The 24,967-nt window shown below is 33.2% G+C and overlaps 3 protein-coding genes across 6 annotated transcripts; 1 reads left to right on the top strand and 2 right to left on the bottom strand.

Moving 5' to 3' along the window:
• Positions 1 to 1,512: 1,512 nt before the first annotated feature.
• LOC139786282 (uncharacterized) lies at positions 1,513 to 7,748 on the bottom strand. 4 transcript variants are annotated; one of them, XM_071725446.1, is made up of 9 exons: positions 7,612 to 7,748; positions 7,179 to 7,250; positions 6,716 to 6,767; positions 3,805 to 4,025; positions 3,400 to 3,726; positions 3,042 to 3,259; positions 2,704 to 2,863; positions 2,498 to 2,612; positions 1,513 to 1,669 (listed from the first exon to the last, which is right to left on the bottom strand). In XM_071725446.1, exons 4-9 carry the CDS (start codon positions 3,920 to 3,922, stop codon positions 1,627 to 1,629), a joined length of 981 nt encoding a protein of 326 aa, XP_071581547.1. In that variant the 5' UTR covers positions 3,923 to 4,025; positions 6,716 to 6,767; positions 7,179 to 7,250; positions 7,612 to 7,748; the 3' UTR covers positions 1,513 to 1,626. The 4 variants fall into 4 exon arrangements, with proteins under 4 accessions (XP_071581547.1, XP_071581548.1, XP_071581551.1 ...); XM_071725447.1 differs by having other exon boundaries at positions 7,179 to 7,743; XM_071725450.1 differs by lacking the exons at positions 6,716 to 6,767; positions 7,179 to 7,250 and having other exon boundaries at positions 7,612 to 7,742.
• LOC139786281 (uncharacterized) lies at positions 4,528 to 6,705 on the bottom strand. Its single transcript, XM_071725445.1, has one exon. It carries the CDS (start codon positions 6,688 to 6,690, stop codon positions 4,528 to 4,530), a length of 2,163 nt encoding a protein of 720 aa, XP_071581546.1. The 5' UTR covers positions 6,691 to 6,705.
• A 4,969-nt stretch (positions 7,749 to 12,717) lies between the features above and the next one.
• LOC139786283 (uncharacterized) lies at positions 12,718 to 24,738 on the top strand. The gene is made up of 9 exons (XM_071725451.1): positions 12,718 to 13,169; positions 16,743 to 16,867; positions 17,563 to 17,680; positions 17,813 to 18,074; positions 18,167 to 18,283; positions 18,388 to 18,478; positions 18,634 to 18,779; positions 24,132 to 24,264; positions 24,337 to 24,738. Exons 1-9 carry the CDS (start codon positions 13,031 to 13,033, stop codon positions 24,388 to 24,390), a joined length of 1,185 nt encoding a protein of 394 aa, XP_071581552.1. The 5' UTR covers positions 12,718 to 13,030; the 3' UTR covers positions 24,391 to 24,738.
• Positions 24,739 to 24,967: the final 229 nt, after the last annotated feature.

Genomic DNA, 24,967 nt, shown 5'->3' with positions numbered 1-24,967 from the left:
TTGAAATTGAAATCAAAGCTCTAAATTAATAACTGTTATATGCTATATATAGCAGGTTTGAGTTATATGTTAATTATTAATATACATATGATAATTCGAATATAGTTTGCAGCCGCAAGAACTAGAAACGATTGCGATTAATTGCAGTTCCTTGTACTCTAATCTTCTTAACGAATTAATAAGAATACGAAATATATAATTGCGATTGAATTAGAAGAATTAACAAGGTACTCTTCTTTTAGACGCGATAAGTAACGAGGAGGAGATAAATCAAGAGCTGTTCGCAGGGTGCGGAACATGATGGGACGATCGCGTCTTTTCGCGCTGCCGCTGCCATTACCGCGCTACCCCAAAACGCGCTCGGGGAAGATAATCCGTTAAATCGATCGCTACATTAGCGCGGTCGAAGCAAGTCAAGGTAGGAACGAGTAAGCGCGATAAAAATCTTCGGTCAAATCTCTTGTATCTCGCGATCCAACGAGACGTCGCCGATAATCGAACGTGAGTCGTTCCCCATTTCATCTCCTTTCGGAGACTCTGGGTACACATATATGTACCATCAATTTAATCAGAGGACTTAAGTTTACAAGAAAATCAAAACTATTTTAATTTTTATTTTGTGAACATCCTTCTTGCATTTTTTAATATTTTGTTGGCACAAAAGTAAATATTGATTTATAATATCCCGAGTAGAAATTTCAGTTACTGTCTGAACAGGTCCGGATCAGGTGTGCCATAATACATAATCTGGCCCTGTAAAGTCACCTGACATGGTCCTGACAAGATGTGTAACGCATTGCATGTTCAGGACCGGATTTCATTTACCTAATAAGGACCATGTCAGCCGAATTCATGAGGACCCTTTTAGGCATAATATTCAGGACATTATCAGGATAAAGAAAAAGCTGTTTTTAAAAAAGTTTTAGAAGATTTTGGTAAATTTGGAAGTAAACGAGTCCTCAGGATACGCAATAATTCATCAAGTCGTGTGTGAGGTATAGTAGGATTTCCAGACAATGCCCAAGTTCGTAGCTCTGTGATCTCATCAAATTCATCGTTATATTCATAGAATTCATCCTCATTATCTATACTGGCTTCTAATAAATCTATATTTTCATCTGTGTTACTGTGTTCATCCATTTCATCTGTGTTACTATGTTCATCCATTTCATCTCCCTGATAGCACAGAAAAGTTTCTGCAACATTGTAGGAACATAACATTGAAACATTGAAACTGTTACAGTTATGTTGCGTAATGTCTCTGAAACGTCTCTGCAAGATTGCAGCAACGTCAAAATGTCCGCTTCGGTCCGCAAGAAACGTTTATGAAATATTACAGAAATGTTTCTTGAACATTTCGGTGAGGTTGGTGCATATCCTCTTTGGTTTCACTTGCAACATTGCAGAAATGTAAAAAAAAACGTATATATGCGGGAATAAATATTGTTAATAAAAAAACATAATTTATTAAATCACAATAGTTTTATTTTTTTATTTGTAGAAATAGGTTAGTATTGTATAATATTTCAACAGATTATACATTTATATATTTATTATATTTATTATATTTATTATAATAATATATTATTTATTATATTATTTATTATATAGTATTAATATTAAAATTTATATTGCATCATCATCAGCGTCCGCTGTCTTCTGATGTTTACTGAAAATGAAAATAATAGTGTGATAAAAATAACGAAAGAGCATGTTATTTATTTAAGAGGACTTAGTAATAAAAAATTTAAACAAATGAGAAAAAAGTTAAATTAATTTTGTACTTCAAAAATTATATATATAATAAAGAATTTCAGTATTTTTTTATTTTTTCACATATATTCTATATACTATTTCTAAATCGAAAATTGGTCATTATGTAATTATTTAATATGTATTATGATCAAAGTTATAATTTTTTTCATTTTGTGTACAAGTCGACTCCGCTTTCAACGAAAGTTCAGGCAATGAATAGTTTGTTCGACCAATAATAAGAATACCATCATCAAATATATGTTATCTATATAATGTATTGTTTTATATGAATATGTTATTAAAATTCCTTTTCGCGCTTAACGCATTCCTTTTCACGCTTAACGCGCATGATGCATCTACTCTTATCTAACATTCGGTGAACAACAAGGATAAATATGCTTCATACACAACATGCGTGAAACGGAATGCATCTTAAGTATTATAAAAAGGCTTCGTTGTTACTTGAATATAATATCCAAAATACTATAAAAGATGTAAGAGATGATTAGTTCATTATTTCATCGTTCCAAAAGCTTTCGGTCGATTCGAACAAAAAATCAAACAATTTAAGTAACTGGAATTCTAATATATTAAAGGCAATTTTTTGTATTTTGTTTTACATTATATGTATAAGATAATTTAATAATAAAATGTAACATATTAGGAAAATTGTAGAAAATTAATATTTTATTGTCCAGTACCTTTTAAAAATCTATTAATTATACAATTTTTAAAAACTTACGTTTTTCTTTGTTCAAGACTGCGCTCGTGTCTTAAAGTGCCTTGCACAAGCCACTTGGAGATATAATGTGTGATATCTTTCTCTGTCACTTTGTCATCCGTAATACGCACAGCTCCTAAAACATTGATTAATATTTATATTTATAGTACTGTTTTGAAATTAAAGTAAAATACTAAAAATTAGTCGCACAACATTTCAAAACTTACGTATAATACACTTCGCGAGCAGCAAATCTTTGAACCCCATTTTTTTTAGCTTTCTAGCCCAACTATATTGTACAGCTATCTCATTTGTGATCGTTCTTTTTAAAATGTTTATAATCAATTCTCGGCTATCACGTCCGCCGATTCTATTCAACGAAATGGCCTATAAAAATTAATTTATTACAATTAGGAACATATACATATATTACACATCGACTGATCTTTTTCGCAAGCTCGTATCTCAATTTTACGAAATTTCTGGTTTTTCTGCTTAAACGCTTCGGGGTTGCCAGAATTAATGATGTATTTTAAAGTTTATGTATGTGAAAAAAAATATTTACCATTTGTTCAAAAAAGTCTTGGTTTTCAAGATCCTTCTCCATATTTTGAACTTCCTCATTGGTTTTTAATGGTAGAGCTATAAATTCCTGCAAAACTGCCATTTCATTATTTTTTAGGGTACCATTTTGGTTTTCTTCTAGTTTGCTGAGCCGATCATCTATTGACTTTAATTTCTCAAATATTTGATTTAGTCGTCTGAATATTTCAGGCAGCACATCTACAAAAAAATAGAATACAGACTTTCGGACACACATATAATAATTGTTATCGTAATACAAAAATAAGTAATTTTGTTTTTATTAATTTAATGCAAGTATATCAAATATATAATTTTGAAATATAATATTTTATACTAACCGTTGCCTTTGCCTGGAGTGACTGAGGCTTCTTTTGCAATATTTTTTTTCGAATTAGGATAGAATTCCTCGCTTTGCATTTTTTCCTTGGTAGGTTTATTGACAATAAACGATTTTGGCAATGATGGTGGTACTGGAAGTGACTTTTCCTTAGTCACTTGTTGATTTTCAGAAATACTATTATTGTTTTGATCGCTGTCGTCAGAAGTTGAAGACGTCTTTTTTTGGCGTGGTATACGTTTCTGATGTGAAATGTCGATGTCGGAAATATCCAAGTCGGAATATTCTTGGGCAAGTTTTACTTTGTCAATCCCTGATGCGTACGTACCTGAAAATTAATAGAGAAAACGACATAAAATCTCAATATTAAATAACATACATTAAAATTGTAAAATAATTTACTCACCTGAGGTCCCAAAAACGCGCAGAATTTTATGAGCAGTCCAAGTACAATCAGGACTGGCTTCTTCCATGATTGCTTTCCGAATTTTTTTTTCGTTCGTGTAAGGCGGCCAGTGACACATTGTTTTATTATCAAATAACCACGATGATGGCACCAACTGCAGTCCGTCATCAAAAAGCGCTATTGTAAATCACGACATTTTCAATCTCCTGTAAATATCCTACCTATGAAAGCAGTTAAAATAAATAATTAAAATAAATCTAGCTTTACAAAACAATATTAAGTTAGTATCAGACTATGCATTGGAGATTGAGGATTGAGAATTAAAGGTTGAAATTTGACCAATTGTATTTGATCAAAATGTATGTCATATAGAGGTGTGCGAATAGTTCGAATTCGAATCGAATCGAATCACAGTAGATTATACTATATGACATACTATATGACATACATTAATACATTTATTACTACGCAAGACAAGATAGAATGGGTAGAAATTTGTTACATTTGTTAATTATGTAATATAAATTGTAACAGTAATATATATCTATATATAATATACAAATACATTTTAATATTAAATTCGCTATCCAAACATCCTTAACTCATTACATAAAAAATCAGGACACGAGAAACAATTATAACAATTAAAGTTAAATTACGTTTTAAAATAAGTTTGAACATAAATTCAAAAGTCAAAATTCCATAAAACGAATAAAATATATTTTATGTATGTATGATAGGAAAAACAACGCTTAAGTTATCTTTGTAAGGCATTTTCCACATCTTAGCTTGAATTTTTTCACACGGCCATTCACGTACGCGATCTTCTTCAATCACAATTTGAATATTAAAAGTATTTGATTCGCAAGGTAGCAAGTACAAATTTTTAATGTGTTTTAATTTTTTACCAATAATTAATTTTGTGGTATCTTTACATTCTACTAAGTTTAAAACTGAAACTACGTTTCCATTTTCTAAAAGTACACAATTATTTCGTTGATTATCGCAGTGGATCGAGTATGAATTACAAAGAAGCATTTTGAATTGAGAAGCAACATTATATCCATCAATTAGAGGTCCGTTTTTATGAGATTTCTTGAATCGCATGTGATCATAAAAGTTAACAGGATTTGAGGCTTTTAAACCCAACATTTCTATTTCGGCGTACCGTTTTACTAGTTGCTGAAGAGGTTTATCTGGTTTACGAATCAATGTTTTAATATATGTCATATGATTTTCAAATGGAAACGCACTGAACTCATCTACGGGTCCATACTTTCTAACGTCTGCACAAATATGTAATAAATTGTGAATATTATGAGAAATATATTGTTCACCATAAATTTGACTGAATGTATTGACAAAATACTCTAGTAAACTTTGTGCATAGTCTATATTACCTGTATGTCTTGAAAGAATTGGGCTTACAAGAATTGTCATCGCAACGTGTAAACTTAAAAAGTTTAAATAAACATTTTTTCTTAAAATATTTTTTAGCACAACCGGACCAGTATATAAAAGGAACTGTCGAAATTCGGTGGCTTTCCAGAATCTAAAATCTTTTAAAGATCTCGGTCTTCGATTATACTCAGAAGGCACTGTATTTCGTAAATTAATTAACGCTTCTGATATTATTTGTTTCATGTGATTCGAAAGTTTCACCGAACTTGGTCCATCATGCCAAAGTAAAATTATTTTCTTGACAACTCCTAACCACACTAGATGCATACAATCTAGTGGTACGCCTGTTACAGGTTTAAAATTAGGAATGTTATTTAATATTGTTTCTCCTGTCTGATAATCGTTATATTTATGATTTATAAAATCTTCGTCAGTTCTTAAAACAAAATCGGTATTTACTGAGGGAAAACATATTCGTCCATTAATGTACTTTCTTTGAATAGTGCATTTCGTACAACTGTTGTAACCATTATGACTTTTAGTATTTAAAATAAAAGACTTAGCTGGAGCATCACATATGAAACCATGTATCTTAATTTCAATCTTTTGTCCGTCATGAATTAATTGATTATTTATTAAAAAAGTTGCTTCATCAACAAACTTTTGCAGGAAAACATTATTATTTGCAGGTTTTGCTTCGCCATAGTATGCTCCAACAATATATACCAATTTCGTTACAGAATTTGAACACAATATAGGCCACAAAGAAGCATTACTAGACTTCGCAATTGGCAGTCCATCAATATTTATAAAAACCCTAAGAATATTAGTCGGACCAACTTGTTGTACATAGTCCCGCAGCATTTTCTTAAGAGCTTTTTCAAAACCAAAATGATAGTATTGCATTTCTACAGGAATGCATTCGATATTTCTGGGAGTATTTAGCAAAGTCCGCGGATCTTTGGGAAATGGTAAACCTGTATGTTTCCGTAAAATAACCAACAAATTAGCTAGAGTCTTGTGCGATACACGGTCATTTATATACCAATAACACAAATCTGTTTTAAATTTATCATAATTTTCTAAATTTTGATTGTCAATTTCATCCGCAAATTCACTTTCTAACTCGAACTCTTCAATTTCATTTTCTGACTGTGAATCCTCAACTTCACGAGGTGATCCTACATTATCGAATTCGCCAGCTGAATCTATATTATTAACGATATCAGATTTAACAAAATTATTGCATAAATTGTCATCGTCGCTATCATCCGAATCAGTACTTGATTTTGGAATCGTATTGGTACTATCATTTTGATTTTGAGATATTAATTCTGGACTGTTCTCATCAGCGGAAGATATATGATAAGAACAACCCGGTGTTGGCTCAGATATGGCATCTAAATCTATAGCTGTATTTTTTGCAACTAGTCTTCGAATATGCCGTTGAGAATAACACGAAAATCTTTTCCGTTTTTTATCCATTGGGAAAATGTGATATTATACTCACTGCAAATTATTCTTCGGATCTTTTTACCGTAAACGAATATAATAATACAAACCTGTAATATAATATAACATAATTATTATTCTTCCTTTTTAAGACATTGAAACAATAAAAACTTAAGAGTACTATTAGTAAACTGAAAAAAATTAGAAAAATAAATAATTTTGTATTTTCATATGTTTTAGTTTAATTAATTTTAAAATAAGAAGTTAAATTATTTTGTACAACTTTAAAAATTTGTATATAAAGAAGAATTTTAATACTGAGCATTCTCATATTCAATAAGATATAGTTCTAAATAAAAAATTAGTCCTTCATATGTGTGTTACAATTAAAATTATCATTTTTTAATTTTGGACGAGTTAACTCCACTTTAAGAAAAACTTTAATAGCATGATCACAAATATATTGTATACTTATGCAACATATAACACAATATATTTATTATAATAAAAATTGCACATACTTCTGTTGAGTACTTCCTGTTGAATACCTTCTGTTGAATACGTCCACTGGATGCCGAATTTCTATGTGAGCCCTGTACACGTATGAACGAAAGGAAAAAAAGTCAGTTTAAGGCAGTAAATCGTTGATATATTGAACTGCAGTCTTTTTGTTAAAGCAGAGATATAGTTATATACCAACTATATTCTCTGCTTTAACAACATACATTTATGCAAATATGAAAAGTGCGCATGTGGCCATGGGACATGTTTATGTCGCTAAATTTCGTCGGTATGACGGTTATCTTAACCTGAATTTTAACGATTGATATCTCGCTTTGCGGGGCAGCTAGAGCGACGCTTTTTTCTGCCAAATTCTTTCGTTTTATGCAAAAATACACAATATTGTCAAGTTTCAGGAAAATAGTTGAGGAGTGAGCTCTCCTTTTGTATTACCAATTTCAGATAACCTCTTCCGGACAAAAAATATATGTGTGTATTTTCTTCGTAATCGACTGATTTACAACTTTTCTATTGAAAATAACAAGCCATCGATATTTCATGTGACTTTGTTATCGTATTTTTATATGTTAATTATTAGTATTGTACATACCTTTTACGTGAGACAAATATCTTGATCCGGTAGACAAATATGCTGTTCACTTTCATCGTTCAAGGTATACACCGTCCCGGGCCGGTCCCGCGCGGCGCGCGATGCATTTTGGCGGCATACGATGCTCATTTATTAGTTGAGGTTTCAGAAACCTCTCAGAAACTTTACACTTGTAATGTTGCAAAATACTACATTGTAGAAACATTTCAAATGTAAGGTTTCAATCAAGATGATTGCAGAAATACTGCAATTGCAATATTTCCAAAAAGATGGTCCCAGAGATATTACAAATGTAATGATACACAATTGAGACATTGAAACGTCCCTGCAACATAAGTGAAACCTTTTGTGCTATCAGGGCTGTGTTACTGTGTTCATCCATTTCGAAATCAGCTTGATCCCCAATACTGTCACTGAGAATATTCTCATCATTTATATTGTTCATGGAATCCTGCGTTAAGTTTAAATTTTCATTATTGTTGTTCACTGCAGTGTTTTCATCATATGAATCAAATTGTTCGATGTCCATAAAGAATTCTTGCTCATTTGAGATTGAAGCAGCAGCAGGAGAAGCCATTGAAGCAGATGAACTGTCAGATTTATTTCCATTTTCAGATGTACTACAATAAGCTTTATGTTTTCTATGCCGCTTCACCCGTAGTCGTGTTAGCTCTTGCTTTCGTTTTCTTTTATTGTCACTCATGTCCTGTTAAACAGTTATTTAAACAATATATATACAATACATTTGACCGTAAACTCATTTTCTTAGGAATAAGAAAATGAGTAATCTCATAAAATTTCAACAGCATTTATATATGAACATATATAATGATATTATATAATGTAACAGGAAATTCTGAACTCAACGTCTCGCAGTCTAAACTCTCGGGATCCGCGTTAGAATAAGGGTGAAGTCCCATGGAGCCAGCGTATGGCGTACCGACGTATGGCGTACAGAAGCTTAGCTAATCACACGCTTTACGCTCGTTTTCGTTACGCCAGCACAAACATCGGCTGTCCCATGGAGCGTATTTAAGCAGCGTAATGATTAATAAGCCAATCACAGTGTTGTTTTACACAGCTTATTTTCAAAATGGATGCTCAAGGGGTCTTGTGATTGGCTTATTGATCATTACGCCGGCGTAAATACGCCCCATGGGACAGCCGATGAAATTTTCAGCGCAATTTTTAACACATACATTCATACATGAAGCAATATTCTATATGCGTGTACGTGGGTGTGTATCATTGTAGCATAAACGCCGAAACGCTTCAAAAACCAGCGTAACATCTGTGCTGGCGTAACGAAAACAAGCGTAAAGCCTGTGATTAGCCAAGCTTCTTTACGCCATACGCCGGTACGCCGTACGCTGGCTCCATGGGACTTCACCCTAAGATAATATTTAATTAGCATTAAAATTAAACTTAGCGCCAGGCCCAATGGGATTGCTCCATACAGCCGAAATGCCGAGCAGGCCTCGACGGCTGTATCGATAACGATGTATCGTACGGCGACCAATGAGCGTCGGCCTTGCGGCGACTTTCCCCGCTCTCTCGAACCGGCCGAACCACAGGAAGCTCCCGGCGAAAGCGCGATCGAGCACTCTCTGTGTGAGCATCGTGCGAGAAGGTCTAAATCTAACCTGTTAAGACGTCGTCAAATTGTATTGTAAGACGTCGTCAATTTGTCAAGAAGCGATCGCACGGAGGGTCAATTTTGTAAAGCGCCGTTGAAAGTTGTCAAAAGATCGCACGGAGAGTCGATCTCCGAGAGTTGTGATTGCCAGGTAAAACAATAAAGGAAACTGATTCTTATCAAAACGTAAGTAGTAATCTTCAGTTCCGTCAATTATTTCCACTTCTTGGTATCTCCTGTTTTCTGGGTCACCCAATCGAACCATCTTATTGAATAAATCAGAGTTTGTTAGTTCTCATAAAACTAACTGGCGCCCAACATATTGAACATATTAATTAATTGCATTTTGAGCCCCGACGGCTCCGACCCAAGCCGCGTCGGGTGAAAGGGTTTGTCGAAATAAAAATCCTGTCTCAATAATCATATAGGGTTATATATACTTTCATATGAATCTTATATGGATCCATATATAAGTGCATATATGATCTATTGTTCATATCTAGTTATATTTGGAATTATATATGTCCATATATAATCATATATGGACCCATATATAATTTTATATATAGAGACAAAATTCATATATAATCATATATATTTATATATAATTATATATAATTATATATAATCTTTTTTTCCCGGGATATGAATATGAGTTACAGCGAGGACCTAGAGTGCCGAGAATTAGAAGGGTCTGGGAAAGAAGTGAGAGAGGGAGAGAGGTGCTGATAGTGGAGTTGGAGGATGAGAATAAGGAGAGAGCGGAGCTGTTAGGAAGGTATGGGGTATTTAGGCAGAGGGGGGAGAGAGGAGGTCTGTCACGCGAGGAAGGAGCGGAATGACGCCAGAGAGTGGAGACGGAGCGAGGAGAGGGAGGAATGAGGGATGAGATAGGATGGGGGGAGCGGGGAAGGGGACAGCTAGGAAGGAAAGGGAAAAGAGTAGAGGGCGAGGAGGGGAGGGAGGAAAAAGAGTGTAAAGGGCCGTAATGGTCAGGTCGGGTCAGGAAAGATGTATGTTTGTAAAGGGTTGGGTACGTCCTTGAAAAACGCCAGTTTATGTAATGTATGTGTATAAGTGAGATGGAGATACATTGTAAAAGGTTTGGGATCGTTCCTTTGACAAACGCCTTTCGAACCCAGCGGGGAAATGAAATAAAGCATACAATACAATACAATAGTAGCATTATATCCAAATGCTACCCATTTATTGCAACCATTAGACGTAGCATTTTTCCGCCCACTAAAAGCTGCTTGGAAGAGAATGGTACAAGAATGGCGCACAGAAAATTATGAAAAACGTATAAGAAATGAAGACTTTGGACCACTATTAGAGAGAAGCATAGGAACTTTAAATATTCCCGAAATAATGGCTAATGGATTTCGAGCATGTGGACTTTTTCCATTTTCTGCAGATGCTTTACAGTACGATAAGTTATTAACAAAACAAAATATGAGTAGCTCCACTAATGATTTTACGCCCTCGGAAGAAGAACGACAGAAGCATTTGGAATTTTTTGAAAAATATAAAGATTCTGAGGTATTAAAGACCTTCGCAGAGGCTAAGAAGAAATGAATTTGGGACGGTAAACTTGAAAATCAAGGACTTTTTAACTATTGGTTGTCACTTCAAGATCTTCCAAGTAATTTTTCCTAATTTTTCACTATCAATTCATTACATTTTGCTTACTTTTATTGTTTTTTGTCCTATTACTTTTTCCATTTCTCCTTTTAAGAAGTGTCGACAAATATCGTACCGTCTCAAACAGAGAACATTCCCACAAGTGGTGCTACTAGTGACGACTATATTAATGAAAATGAAATAAATAATGAAAATAATGACAATAAAATTCAGGATATAATCAAAATACAGGATATAACTGAAGTACAGGATATAACCGAAATACAGAATATAACTGAAGTACAGGATATAACCGAAATACAGGATATAACCGAGATACAGGATATAACTGAAGTACAGGATATAACCGAAGTACAGGATGTAACCAAAAATAATTTTGATAAAACATTTAACATGTTAATAGATGTAGAAATGGAACAACTGTATGTAATGATATAACTAACTGTGACGAAAATTTGGTAATAACTTTGGAATTGACAAACCCAGAAGTTTCCTCAGAGTATGTTGCATAATTAATATAAACATTTTATTTAGACTATATTTTACACTTATATCTAATTAAAATGAAATTTAATTTCAGATCTACATCTACTGTTCAGAATGTGTCGATGTGTGTCGTCTAAATGCCTTGATGGAAAGCTTAACTAGTCCTTTCAAAGATGGCCACCCTTCCTCTACTCTTCCCCTACTCTTCCGCTTGCCTCACTTGGCTCCTCTTTTGTGGCTTTATTCGCAAAATCTGTATTAGCGGTCTAAGTAATATATACCTATAGATATCTGTGGATCACACATCTCCGTCGGAGTATTGCGATAATAAACATTGTTATTTAATTAAAGAACAAATATAATGTACTATATATATTTATTAACTTCAGCTACATAGCCAAGAAGTGGACTTGGTTTACAAATAACCTTAATCATTCATCCTTCCATTCATACACTACTATCCTAATTTACAACTAACTAAATATAATGTACTAAAAATTATTCTCAATTTTTTCATTTTCTTTTAACCATCAATTCACGTTATTCTACAGGTATAACATTCAATGGTATGCGGCTCCATTGCAAATACAGAAAATGATACTATTCCTATTGCAAAGGAGTAACAAGGCGTTTAATATAGATATTGCTGGATTGTTTGTCGGATCAATAGAAGGTGCAGCTACGGTAAAAGAAACATATGCATTATTTTATATGTTAAATGTAATATATTTCAGGAAAGTAAAAAAAAGTTTACCTATTATTACAGTCGTTGAGCACCGCACTATCATATTTCACTGTTCTTTATTCTACGAGGCATTGACGGCAAGATACATTAATTAAAGATATTGTAAAAAATATATAGAGATTATAATTATAATTATAAGGATGTAGTGTTACCTACTATCTTGAAAGAAGTAGAATTGATAGATTAAATAGATAAAACCGAATTAAGGATTATTAAAGCTAAGAAAAAATGACAGTACGTAAATGACAATAGTTTATATGTTTATAATAATATATAGAAAAATATATTTTATTGGTAACAGTGGTATATTAAATTTAACAAATATTAAGTCAATAGTTGATATATCGAAATGTAAAGCCGACCGTCTGCCACTTTTCTAAAGGATCAAAGTGAAACTTACGAGTTCACACACTACGAAACGAATGAATAAATGCGCTACTGAAAACTGGCAAATACGCCTGCGCGATCTTTTGTCAGAGAATTCACAAGTATTTACCTATGAGAAATAAACATCTGTTCTATTATCTTATGTCGCTTAATCACCGACTTATTTACAGATAAAATTGTTAAATTGCGCGTGTTCCGATCTCATGGTAATATTTTGTTACATTTTCGTTAAATTAGATAATTTACGTTAGAATTTGAGCTAGAGTATGAAGAAAAATGGAGTAATACAATATGCAACTGATAATAGAAGAAAAAATAAGCGAACTGGCCTCTCCGGTGTCACACACATCTGCATGCTCGTGGAGAAATGATCCGTATCGACTCTTTACATATTAGCCTCAATCGGTTTCTGTTACTCATAGTTGGTCTGTGGCCTTATCAACGGTCTAAACTTGTTCAACTCCAGTTAACATTGCTTTTTAGTGTTTTGGCGACCTTTCCCTTAGGAAAATTTACTTAAAGTTCTTTAAAGTTACTTAAAGTATTTTAAAGTATTATAAAGTATACTAGCCGTAATAATAGTATACTAATAGTATAATAGTAGACTAATAGTATACTGACAGCCGAACGTAAAGTTTTCTTTAAGTTATTAACCTCAATAAAAACTTTATAAGCAAGTCGCAAATATACTTTAAATTTACTTTTAACAAACGTAATACTTATAAATATACTTTAACTTTACTTTTTATAAAGGTAATACTTAAAGCTGATTTTAACTTATGCGTGTTGTTTCAACAGTATACTTAAAAAGACAAGTTCCCTTTTTCACCACACTTGCACCACACGAGACATTAAGAAATATTATACCATATATCCAATTCAAAATTTTATTACTTTTTTAAACTGAATTTGTTTCTTAAGATGATTTTTGAAAAATTATATATTTGCGCTGGTTATGACATATGTAGACTATATATAACACTTACATCAAATTAAGAAGTAGTCTACCACGTAAGGCAGTTGGCTCACGATCCAGAGGTCCCGAGTTCGAATCCCACCAAGGTAAGTGTGTTTTTCAAATACGAGAAAATATTTATAATCATAGACTGCATCTTAAGAAACAAATTTAGTTATAAAATAGTAATAAAATTTCGAAATAAATAATTTTTTTTTATTCCGGGTGAATATCGGAAATCAGTGTCCTCTAGTATTAAGAGGACTGCAATCTTAAGTCTAGTGTCTCATGGTTAGAGGATATTCCTCTAGATTTTAAAATATCTTCTTGAGACCGTATTTCAGAGGAAAATCCTCTAAAATCAAGCGGGAGCCACTAAATGACAGAATATTTTTTTGGGGTGATTAATAGTAATTGCATGAGTTAACTTAAAGTAACCTTTAAAGTATATTATAGAAATACTTAAAGTTTGGTTCGAAATCACTTCTAGTTTATCAATAGTTTATTAATAGTAATTTCTTTGGTAAACTTTCTAGTTTATTTTAAGTTTTTTTAAGTAAATTTTCCTAAGGGTTATCTTAGGTCAGGTATGTTAATAATTTTAATTATATAATCCACTCTTAATCCTCTTCTAAAAAGGGCATGTCATCGATACTCGAATCTATCGAAATATTGTTATCGCTGTCATGGCATATTTTGACAGTTGTGTGGTTAACAGTGAAATATTAAAGTTAAATAGCGCGCGCGTAGCGCGCGCCTGTAATGTCTAGTAACAAGATAAAAAATATAACATTATTTTTAGTAAAGCTCGGAATACCCGGGTACCCGGGTACCCGTCCGTTCGCCCGTTACCCGTTGTATACGGATCTGAACCGGTTCCGCGGGTACCCGGGTAATTCGGGTAGCGGGTACCCGTATCGATTCGGGTACCCGCTACCCGTGTCAATACGGGTACCCGTTATACCCGCGTCAGTACGGGTACCCGTATCGAGGCGGGTATAACAGCGTATGCTACAGATATCTGCGTATTACACGGAGACGCGTATACGCAAAGTAATAAAATATAAATTCTCACACGCTTCAAAAATGTATAAAATATATGAAAGAATGCTTTTATTAACCCTCCGTTTTTTCGGTACCTTCTTAGTGCATACGTGAGTCTGTCATGTCCAACGCTATTTTCCCTACCTTAAAGTATTTTAAAAAATCTGAAAAAATTTACAAAACATCTGTCTACATTGTAGTTGACAATTTTATAATCTTTTGATAAACATTTGTTTATTTAATATTTGATTTTTAATGAACTTTCAATAATATTAGCAAAATTATTACTTCCAAAAATGATTACGTCTAGTGCATACATGGATCTGAGACGTCCGTGCAAGACTTGACTTGCTCGGTATTCGGCGATATATTGATCTTTCGTAACAGCTCTGGGTCCCTCTTGAGTCCCTTTTCCCAATTACTTTTTTAGAAAGGGAGACAGGCTTGCCAGTTTTACAGTTACGAGCAGATATTATTTTGGCTCGGACGCCGTAGACCCACGTACACGGAGGGTTAAATATGCATTACACATTATATGCCCGGGAAAAAAAGATTATATATAATTATATATAAATATATATGATTATATATAATGCAATTATATATGAATTTTGTCTCTATATGATCATAATTATCATGATTATATAATTATATATAATTATATATAATCATATAGGGTTATTATACTTCCATATGAATCTTATATGTATCCATACATGAATAATAATAATAATAATAATAATAATCTTTATTTACGGGTAAAAAACCCTTTAGTATATACACGAGAGAATGTAGTTTATAAAAATTAAATAAAATAGATAAAAATACAGTCAGAAAACAATAAGTAATGTTAAGAGAGTAAACAAATGAGTTTCCGCTTAAAAGTAGACACATTGCCGCCGAAGAAATTAACCAGGTTGGCATAATTATTTGCCGAGATGATCATCCTATTCAAACATGAGTTTACGCCATATAAAGTACGGTGATATTCAACATAAAAAATGGGAGATTGTCTTAGGTTCCTGATTGGAATATTTAAATAAATATTTTTTAATAGGTCAGGACTGTCGATAAAATTGTTTAATAATTTAAAAATTAATGTTAGGTCAAAAATTAATCTCCTGTTCTCTAGAGTGATTAAATTAAGTCTTCTTGATATGGGATAATAGTCATGGCAGGTAATAGCCATAGGACTTCCCATGCGGTAGGCTACCGTGCGTAAGAACTTATGCTGTATGCGTTCAATCTTTTCAATATGACATTTATAATAGGGAGACCATACAGTGGAGCAATACTCCAATTTCGGGCGAACCAACGCGCAATATAACAGTTTTAAAGTGGAGATATTTACAAAATACTTTCCCCAGCGGAGGATGAAGCCAAGTGTTTTATACGCAGATGAAACAATAAGTTGAATGTGATTGTTAAATGATAAGTCGGCGCAAAACAAAACTCCGAGATCACGAGCGTTATGCTTTATTGAGAGTGGTAAACCATCAAGAATGTAGTCATACAGAAGTGGGTTATGTTTGTGGGTAAAATGTATAACAAAACATTTAGAAACATTGAGTCGAAGGCAGTTTCTCTTACACCAGACCTCAAGATTGTGCAGATCCTGTTGCAACAATAATGAATCTGCAAGTCCATTTATTTTTTGATACATTTTCAAGTCATCAGCATATAGTAAAAAGAGGCAATATTTAATATACATAGCGATATCGTTAATAAATAAAATTAATAAAAGGGGGCCAAGATGCGAACCTTGCGGCACCCCGGAAGAGACAGTTATATTTCTAGATATACTGTTTTTATATTTTACAATTTGTGTTCTATCTGAGAGAAAGCATGAGATCCAACACAAGAGAGAGCCTCCGACTTCATAGGCTCGCTACTGCATATTTACCGTTAGATATTACATATAAAAAAAAATTAATTTCTAATTTCGCTTAATATATTGCAGTTAAATAGATTTCTCATGTCAAATTATGATACATAGCAAAACAATTAAAGACTTAGAGCCTTTCTCTAGTTGCATAAGAAAATAATAATTTCAGTGCAAAATTATATAAAAAAATTTCTTTGCAGTTTGCAACATTTCTGACATCACCATGTACTCCAGATCTCCTCATCAATGTTCTTGCATCTGCATCATTTTACATTGCCTTTGCAATTAAATATGGTTCATTTAGTATTAACGTTGAAGTCGTAAGTAGAACATGCTGGATGACAATTAGGAAGTTCGTGAAACTAAATCGATTTCATTTTATGATAAGCAGAAAGCAGAAAATAAATTAAACGCTACAGAAAGAGACCAGTTTTTTGTACCGGCATGTAGTGTAAAAGAAAAGTCATATATAAACTTGTAAACATTAATATTATAAAAAAGGGTCAACAATTCAGTTCATGGCATAACTCAATAATCAGTTCGAGATGGCTACTGAACTGACACAATAATTGAGGCGTTCTTCAAAACTTTAAAAATTTACATATGCTATCTAACATTAATAACTGAAACTGTCCTTTTGAAGAGTCCTGGGGATATTTCTTTCATGAAAGTATCCATGTCGATATTTCCTAAATACACATGTTATATTATTGAGTTATGCAATTAACCAAATTTTTATTTGTTTTATAGATTTTATTTTTACATGTATATAAACAGATATTCTTTTCACACAATATGCAGATAATAATTATGAAATTCTTCTGCAGTGTAATATGTTTAATTTATTTCATTTTGTTGATTAATTACATAAATATTAGCTATTCAGCTTCAATAATTTCTCGAGTGTCATGCGGTATATTATATGTATATTGATGAAAAATAGGTCTTTTTATAGAATACAAACAAGACATTTTTTAAAAATATGATTAAGAGAAATAGTATGCAATATTGACAGATAAAGTGTTTGCTGGAGCAACTGCAGCATACTTGTAACGAGTTAACTGACGAAAATGAAATCAATATCATAAAACAGTATGCTATCTATGCAAAACGTTACACGATTGCGTTTACATGTAAGACAACTGCTTTAGATTTACTTTGAACACGAATTATTATATTTGGAATATTGTATTTAAAAAACTAATCGCGCGGCGAGTTTATAATAAACTTCTTATCGAAATAATTGATCCTTAAACATTTTTCAGTGCTTGTTATATTTATCGCAATTGTTTTAATTTTATACCCAATTTGGTCGCGCGTTTTTTACACCTTACTGTCTATAAATGAAACTCGCGCACGTATTTCGCCGCTGCTTGTGACAGAATACTTTGTTGATAAAAGATACTTCTACTTGATATTTTTCCATACAAATGCAGCCTTTTTTATTGGGTCAATGGCAGTGCTAGCGACAGGAACAATGTTCATAGTTTACTTACAACATGCATGTGGAATGTTTCGAATTACCTGGTAAGGGAATAAATATAAAAACAAATATAAAAAATCTATCAAATTGAAAAAATAGAAAGGCCATTTAATGATGCCAAAAGAATCATTTGCAGTTATCGTATCGCACGTACAATGACACTCGAAACTCTACAAGAAAACAGCTTGCAAAACGAATATTTGATATACAAGGGATTAATTTGTGCTGTGGATATGCATCGCAAAGCTATGAAGTTAGTATTTAATAAGCAATATGAATTATATATATATATATATATATATATATATAATAATTAGTATATAAAATACGCGCATATAATAATATTTTTATTTGAAGATTTTCTAACTCGACAATATCTAGATTTAAAATAATGTTCGCCCTTTTGATAATAACCGGTGTAATGTGTGAAAGTCTTAATGGTTTTCTGGTAAATACTGCAGCCTTTGTTTTATGATATATACTTATAAATAATAGTAATAAGATTAGTTACTACTAAATTTTTATTCAGACAATTCTAATTGTTTTTTTTTATAATATTGATTTAATTTTTATGACAATTATTACAATATCCATGTATTTTAGATCTTTCAGATGACATCCTTTGAATGTGATATTGAAGAACTTTCATTACGATTAATATTTATGATGTATCTCTTGACTTACATGTTTGTAGGCAACTATTATGCGCAAGAAATTATGGATCATAATAATAACGTTTTTGTCACCGTGTAAGGGATTATTTTATGCGATAAAATTATATTATATATTCGTACAACAAATATGCACATATTCGTTATATGGATCACTGTAATAAAAAATACATTTAATATACTCGTACCCAGTGAAAACAACCCAGTCAAAATGACGTCAATATGACATCAAAATTGTTGTTTGTCGTCATTGTGTCAAAAGAATAGATCAATATGGCGAAAAATTTGATGTAGATTGACGTTGTGCGCGATGAAACATCATAGGGATAGGTGGAAGTGAATTTTTAGATGATATAATTGAGTGTTATGTGGGAAAAACACGACTAATCACGTTGACATCAAAATGACTACATTATGATGAGACAATTTGATCTACTCAGTTATTTTCTTAAAAAGGATCTCCAGCGTTGTTTTATAATGTGTATTACGATTTACATATATTTCGAACGTTCGGAGCTTCCGTGATCGCGTTGTTGTGCCGTTCCTTGGATCGAGGGGTCGGCACAGAGTTCGTTTGGATCCGCCGGGAGGAAGGGGAATAACTCTGCCAGATTCTTATTTGAACGAAGTTTCAATAAAGCCTTTATTTAAATAATACAAATATCTTCTTGATTCACTGCCCTGACTTGCGGGCGTTCACTGTACTAATTGTTACGTTCGGTCGTGCGCGATTAATCTCTCGTTCTAGACTGCCCGCCGTTCCTTGGAAGGGCGGGCTTTTATCGCCTCGGCATCGCTGACTTAGCAGTCAGCGATTTTGACTTCGCGATCAACGTCCTAGCGGGCTGGTGAAATCCCGAATGACCATATATGGTCATTGCCGCGACGCGTGCTGGCTTCCGCGTCATCGGTCCTCGTCGCTAGGGTCGGATAGGGCCAGGTAATCCGGCCCTCGGTGTTGCCAGGTGCCATTCTTTATCGCGAATACGTTGTGCGCTCACAACAGCGTTTATTGTGGTATTATTAAAGACCACATACTGCATGAAGGTCTTCAATAATATCAAAAATTTTTCATATTTTTTCAGAAATTTTGCAAGAATTGGGACTTATAAAAAATTCTTAAAATGTACATAAAATTTCTTAGACACTTTCAGAAATAATTGGATGAAGATTTTTGGAATATTTCAGTATCATATATATGAAAATTTCTGATGAATTGCACAGATTTTCTTACATTTATTCAGACTTCTACGGAGATATATTGGCGAAAAGTATTTTATTCTTATTTTTTTTTAGTTTTTCTAAGGAACGTTCCAATTCGTATTAAAAAATCTGAAAAATTCTGAGTATTCTAAGAAAATCTGAAAATTTTTATGAATAATAATATGAAAAATTCTGATATTTTTCCACCAGGGTTATTAGATTTCGACAAATAAAATCGTAAATGTTCTAGTGGATTTTTTACTTTTGTGATTTTCACCTCATTTCAAGATACATAATCGACCCCCACTCCCCAGAAGTTTATTGGTTACCGGCGTTACCGCGTCGCGTCGCTTCTTGTCGCGCGCAAGTGCTTCCGAGTCCTGTGTGTATGAGCTCATTGAGAGAAAGTTTCATGTGCGCAATAAACTGATAGCTAATGAGCATCGGATAGAAGACATGGATAGAAGACCAGTAAGTACAAATTTTCTGCAATATTTATTCCTTTTTCATACTTATTTAGTAGCACATAGTAATTGAGGTTAACCCTTCGCCCGCATAGGTTTTTTTGGCACCTTTACGCCGCATACCTGGGTCGTTTTCGTCCTGACGTTTTTTTTTAGTGTTAATGTGTTACAAAAAATCTGAAAAAATTCATGGAGGTAATTCAAACCTTCAATTTGAAGTATCAATCATAAAATTATAAACAATTTAATTTTTTCACATAATTTGTATTAAAGTCTCTCTACCCGTTTTCAAAAGTTACAACTACATTTGATTTTCGCCCGGACGAAAACGACCCACGTATGCGGGCGAAGGGTTAAGTTAGGTTAACCGGTATTCTCCACGTGGATGTAAGTGGATATTGACAAATAACAATATGATTTCGCTCGACAAAGCAAACAGCTACGTAATTTAAAACGGCCAAATTTTGAGCAATTAACAAATGTTAAGAATATATTTCATAATTTCAAAAAATATACAGTCGTGTTAACGTTTCGAGCCTTACTTGGCCTTCTTCAGAACAATAAAAAACTATAAGGAATAACGCATTACAATATCTCGTATTACATTACAATAAAAGAATCAGATTCGATCCAACGCTACAGTTTACATTAATCAGATCTCACCCATGTATATGGACAATTAGTCATAGTGAAGTCGGAAGTATATCGTCGAGTATTCGTCAAGTTACAAGCAGAATCGGTCGTTTCCTTCATTGCATGACTGATGTGTGTCCATGAAACCCGTGCAATTGTAAGACCTTTGTCGCCAGACCATCTTAGTGGCAACTATATCGAAAGTTAGAAATTCCGTAAGAACACCACGAAAATTATTGAGTTTAGACTCATAAACGGACTCACATAAGCGGTCAATGCAACAAGAGCGAGGGTGAATTCCTTCCATCGTCTCCCAAAAGCGTGTGCTCGTCGCGAAGGATTACAGACGACTGAGACTGTTAATTGCTCGAAATTTGGCCGTTTTAAATTACGTAAGTGGATATTGTAATGTATTTACATACACTTGGCCGGAAAACATGACAAGTAACATTGGGAGCTTTCCAACAAGAGGCACAAGTCAACATAAACATCGTTTTATCTTTTTTTTTTGGCAATGAGTAACAAAGACAAAATGACACTTGTGCCGACTTGTGTCGCTTGCTGGAAAACTCTCATTGTAACATGACATTGATAACATATCTGTGCCTGTTCAGAGAACAGGCAAAAGAAAACAAGGAAGAACAATGATAATAACAATGGGAGAAATTATACAGGATGTTATTAAAGGTACACAACGAAAATCGAAACATTGATCTAAATAAACAGAAAATATCTGTGTTTATAAGCTGTGGTAAGTCCCATATATTAGCCCAGTCAAAATAAGAAATTTGACAGAAATAATTCCAAAAGTTTTGAAACTTGATAGAGATGTTCGTTTAGGCTTACTAATGAACGTTTAAAAAGTCCTGATAAGTTGAAGGTGAGCGTTTGCCACCATCTTGAAAAATAGGTACATTTTTTCGTTTTTTTTTCATATATCTTGTGAAATATTGATTTTATTGAAAAAAATAGTTATTATCAAGATGAAAGCTTATTAAATTGTCTACAAAAAAGTATTATTCAATTTTTTATAACTATAATAGTTTTCGAGAAAATGGGCTGCAAATGTCGCGTAAGTAGCTAGTGAAGTGCAAACACTTTTTATATTATACATAAAAACCCCTATTTTTTATTGTACTATCTTTTTCTACTAATTTTTTTTGTTTTCGGTAAGAAGAGAGAAAATGCCTCGCGCATTCTATCAGGGGCCGGCCCCCGGGATATGTGGGGCTTGCACCCACTAAAAACTCTCTCTCTGAAACATAGCACAAAGGACCATAGTCACGTCACACGGAAGACACAGTGGCATAACGTCATGTGACGAGACAGTTCGTGCGCCGAAGCGCCCGGGAAAAACGTAAACCCAAACAATAGACTACGGTCAGTCCCAGGAATGCTTCAGACCTCGGGAGAATATGCTTCTAGTCGAATGGTTCGACACTTGTTGTTGTGCCACCATACGACCGCCTCAGAGAGCCGTCATGATAATAACCGCGGGCAGTCATATCATTGAGGGGTCTCTTCATTGGCTGCGGAGCAATTCACCAGAGGAAGTCCGCACCCCAAAGAAAGACGCACACGAACCACACGGGACGTGTACGAACAAGACGAACAGGAGCCCCATCTACCCGGAGAGGGGCTCCATTTCTACTAATTAAATTGAACAACTTTTATCTGATAAAAATTGAAGTGTTGCAAGGGGAACATAATATAATTTGACCTTAGGTGTAGGCATTAAGATCATATAAAGGACACTTTCAATTTTTCTAGTGGAACAGTATATTCTTGAGACTAAATCAAGTCAAAAGTTCTGTACCACATTTCCCTCCAACAAACAATTATCGAGATATCGTATTGAAAAAGTTACCAAGTTTTCCTTAAAAAATATTAGGCAAATAAAAAAATGTTTCAGACAAAAGTTCAAATTAATTAGTAGCAACCTCCACCTAACCTTGGCTAATGCTAATGCCGGCGGTACTTGAACTTTGTCAACTCATATCTCAAAAAGTACTCAACCCAAAGAAGTTTATTGATAGTGTTTTGAAAAGCTCTCGATGTCAGCTACAAGAATATTGAATAAAAAGTTGGGGTTTCCATTTAAAATTTTAAAGTTGATTTTGAAAGCTCCTCCATACTTACGCTCAAGGTCAAATAAGTATCACCGTTTGATGCATTTGTTGAAGCCCTACAACTTATGTATAAAACATTTTTTCCTAAAATGTCTTGTTTTCGAGATATTTCACCGGTTCCAGACTTTTTCCTCACTCATTGTCAGTATATCTATATATATATCAAAAACATTTATAATTTTTAGTTTATTGTGTTAACTTGTAAGTTTATTCATTAACTAGGTTTATTCGTTAACTAAGTTGATTTACGTTTAACGTTGATTTACTACTATATGATTTGGGGTGACGGCTGGTCTAGTGGGTAGAGCGCCAGATTCGTAATCTGGAGAACCGGGTTCGAATCCCGCTAAGCCAGATGAGAATTTCTCAGCAAAAACGCTGCCCCCTCCATCTAGCGGAAAGAGGTATCCCTAGATGGAAAAACTGGGCTCCGTCTTTCGGAAGAGACGTTAAACCGTTGGTCCAAAGGAAATGATAATGGTAATGGATGAGTTGGATAGAGCATTGGGTACGTCCCTTTAAAAACGCCAATGAGTAGTAGATTGTAAACCCTACGGGGAAATGCAATAAAAGTTTACATACATACTACTATATGATTTTAAGTTACCTGTCATATAAATTTAAGAACAAAGCTTAAATCTGATTAAAAAACCTTATGCAATATATTTCTGTCTTTATTTTGTCTCTTTTTCAATGTAATTTAATTTTAATTTTGCATTTATATTACTGTAGAGGGAATTATTTACTTTGAAATCAAACAGACATCAAAATGACAGTCATAATCACCATCAAGGTATGGAACGTTTTGCAGTCATGATGCCATCATTTTGCCATCATTTTGATCACTCCTTTTGACATCATACCCCTCGTCAATTTGATGGCAATTTAACATCACTTTGACTAGGTTGTTTTCGCTGGGTAGTTTAAGAAAGGTATAATAAAACTGTTTGCAGACACAGATTTTATTTATATTTCTCAATTATTAATTAATTATCATGTAGGTACAACGTTCAGTGGTACGTAGCTCCGTTGCAAATACAAAATATGATACTGTTCCTCTTGCAAAGAGGTACCAAGTCGTTTACTATGAATATTGCTGAATTATTTGTGGGATCATTAGAAGGTGCTGCTACGGTAAGAAATAATTTTTCAAAATAACTAAACATATATTTTAGAGAAAAATAGAAAAGTCATGTCTTATTACAGTTGTTGCATACTGCATTATCGTTTTTTACCGTTCTTCATGCTGTGCGGAATTGACCAAAAAATCAACTAATAGTAGTAGTAGTAATATTAGTAATCAACTAATAGTAAAATAATAAGAAAACTAGTGCAACTTACATGTCATAGGGGGAAGTGGGGATCATTGATACGATTTTTTTCAAGAGTTAAATAAATAACTTTGCAGATAGATTAAGATAAATGTAATAGGTTAAATTTAAAGGCTTGTCCTTCTTTTTACGTGTTTTGATTGCCTTTTTGCTGTAGGCTAATAATAAGAAATGTTATAACATTTTTTGTAAAAAATGAAATTCGTATCAATGTGCCTCATATGCGGGGTACAATGATACGGGCATGGGGCACTGATTCTCAGTGATCTATATTAATATTATTTAGAAATAAATTGGATTATTATTAAAACAAGCTATGTTTATTGTATATAGAGATATAGAGATATTTATTTATACGGAATTAACAATATTACGGCATCTTCATCAATATAGACCCTATCGGTCTTTTTTTGGTACGTTCTTACCATTTTCGTCTAAAATAAAATTAAAATATCTTATTTAATACTATAAACTACATAGATACATATTGATATGTATCAAAGTGC

The sequence above is a fragment of the Temnothorax nylanderi genome, unplaced genomic scaffold, assembly GCF_030848795.1.
Source record: "Temnothorax nylanderi isolate EJ_2023f unplaced genomic scaffold, tnyl_v1.0 TNYL_tig0999_pilon, whole genome shotgun sequence".
NCBI classification, from domain to species: Eukaryota; Metazoa; Arthropoda; class Insecta; order Hymenoptera; family Formicidae; genus Temnothorax; species Temnothorax nylanderi.
The sequence above is the reverse complement of the archived record's forward strand: the minus strand, read 5'-3'. Positions and strand labels throughout refer to the sequence as shown.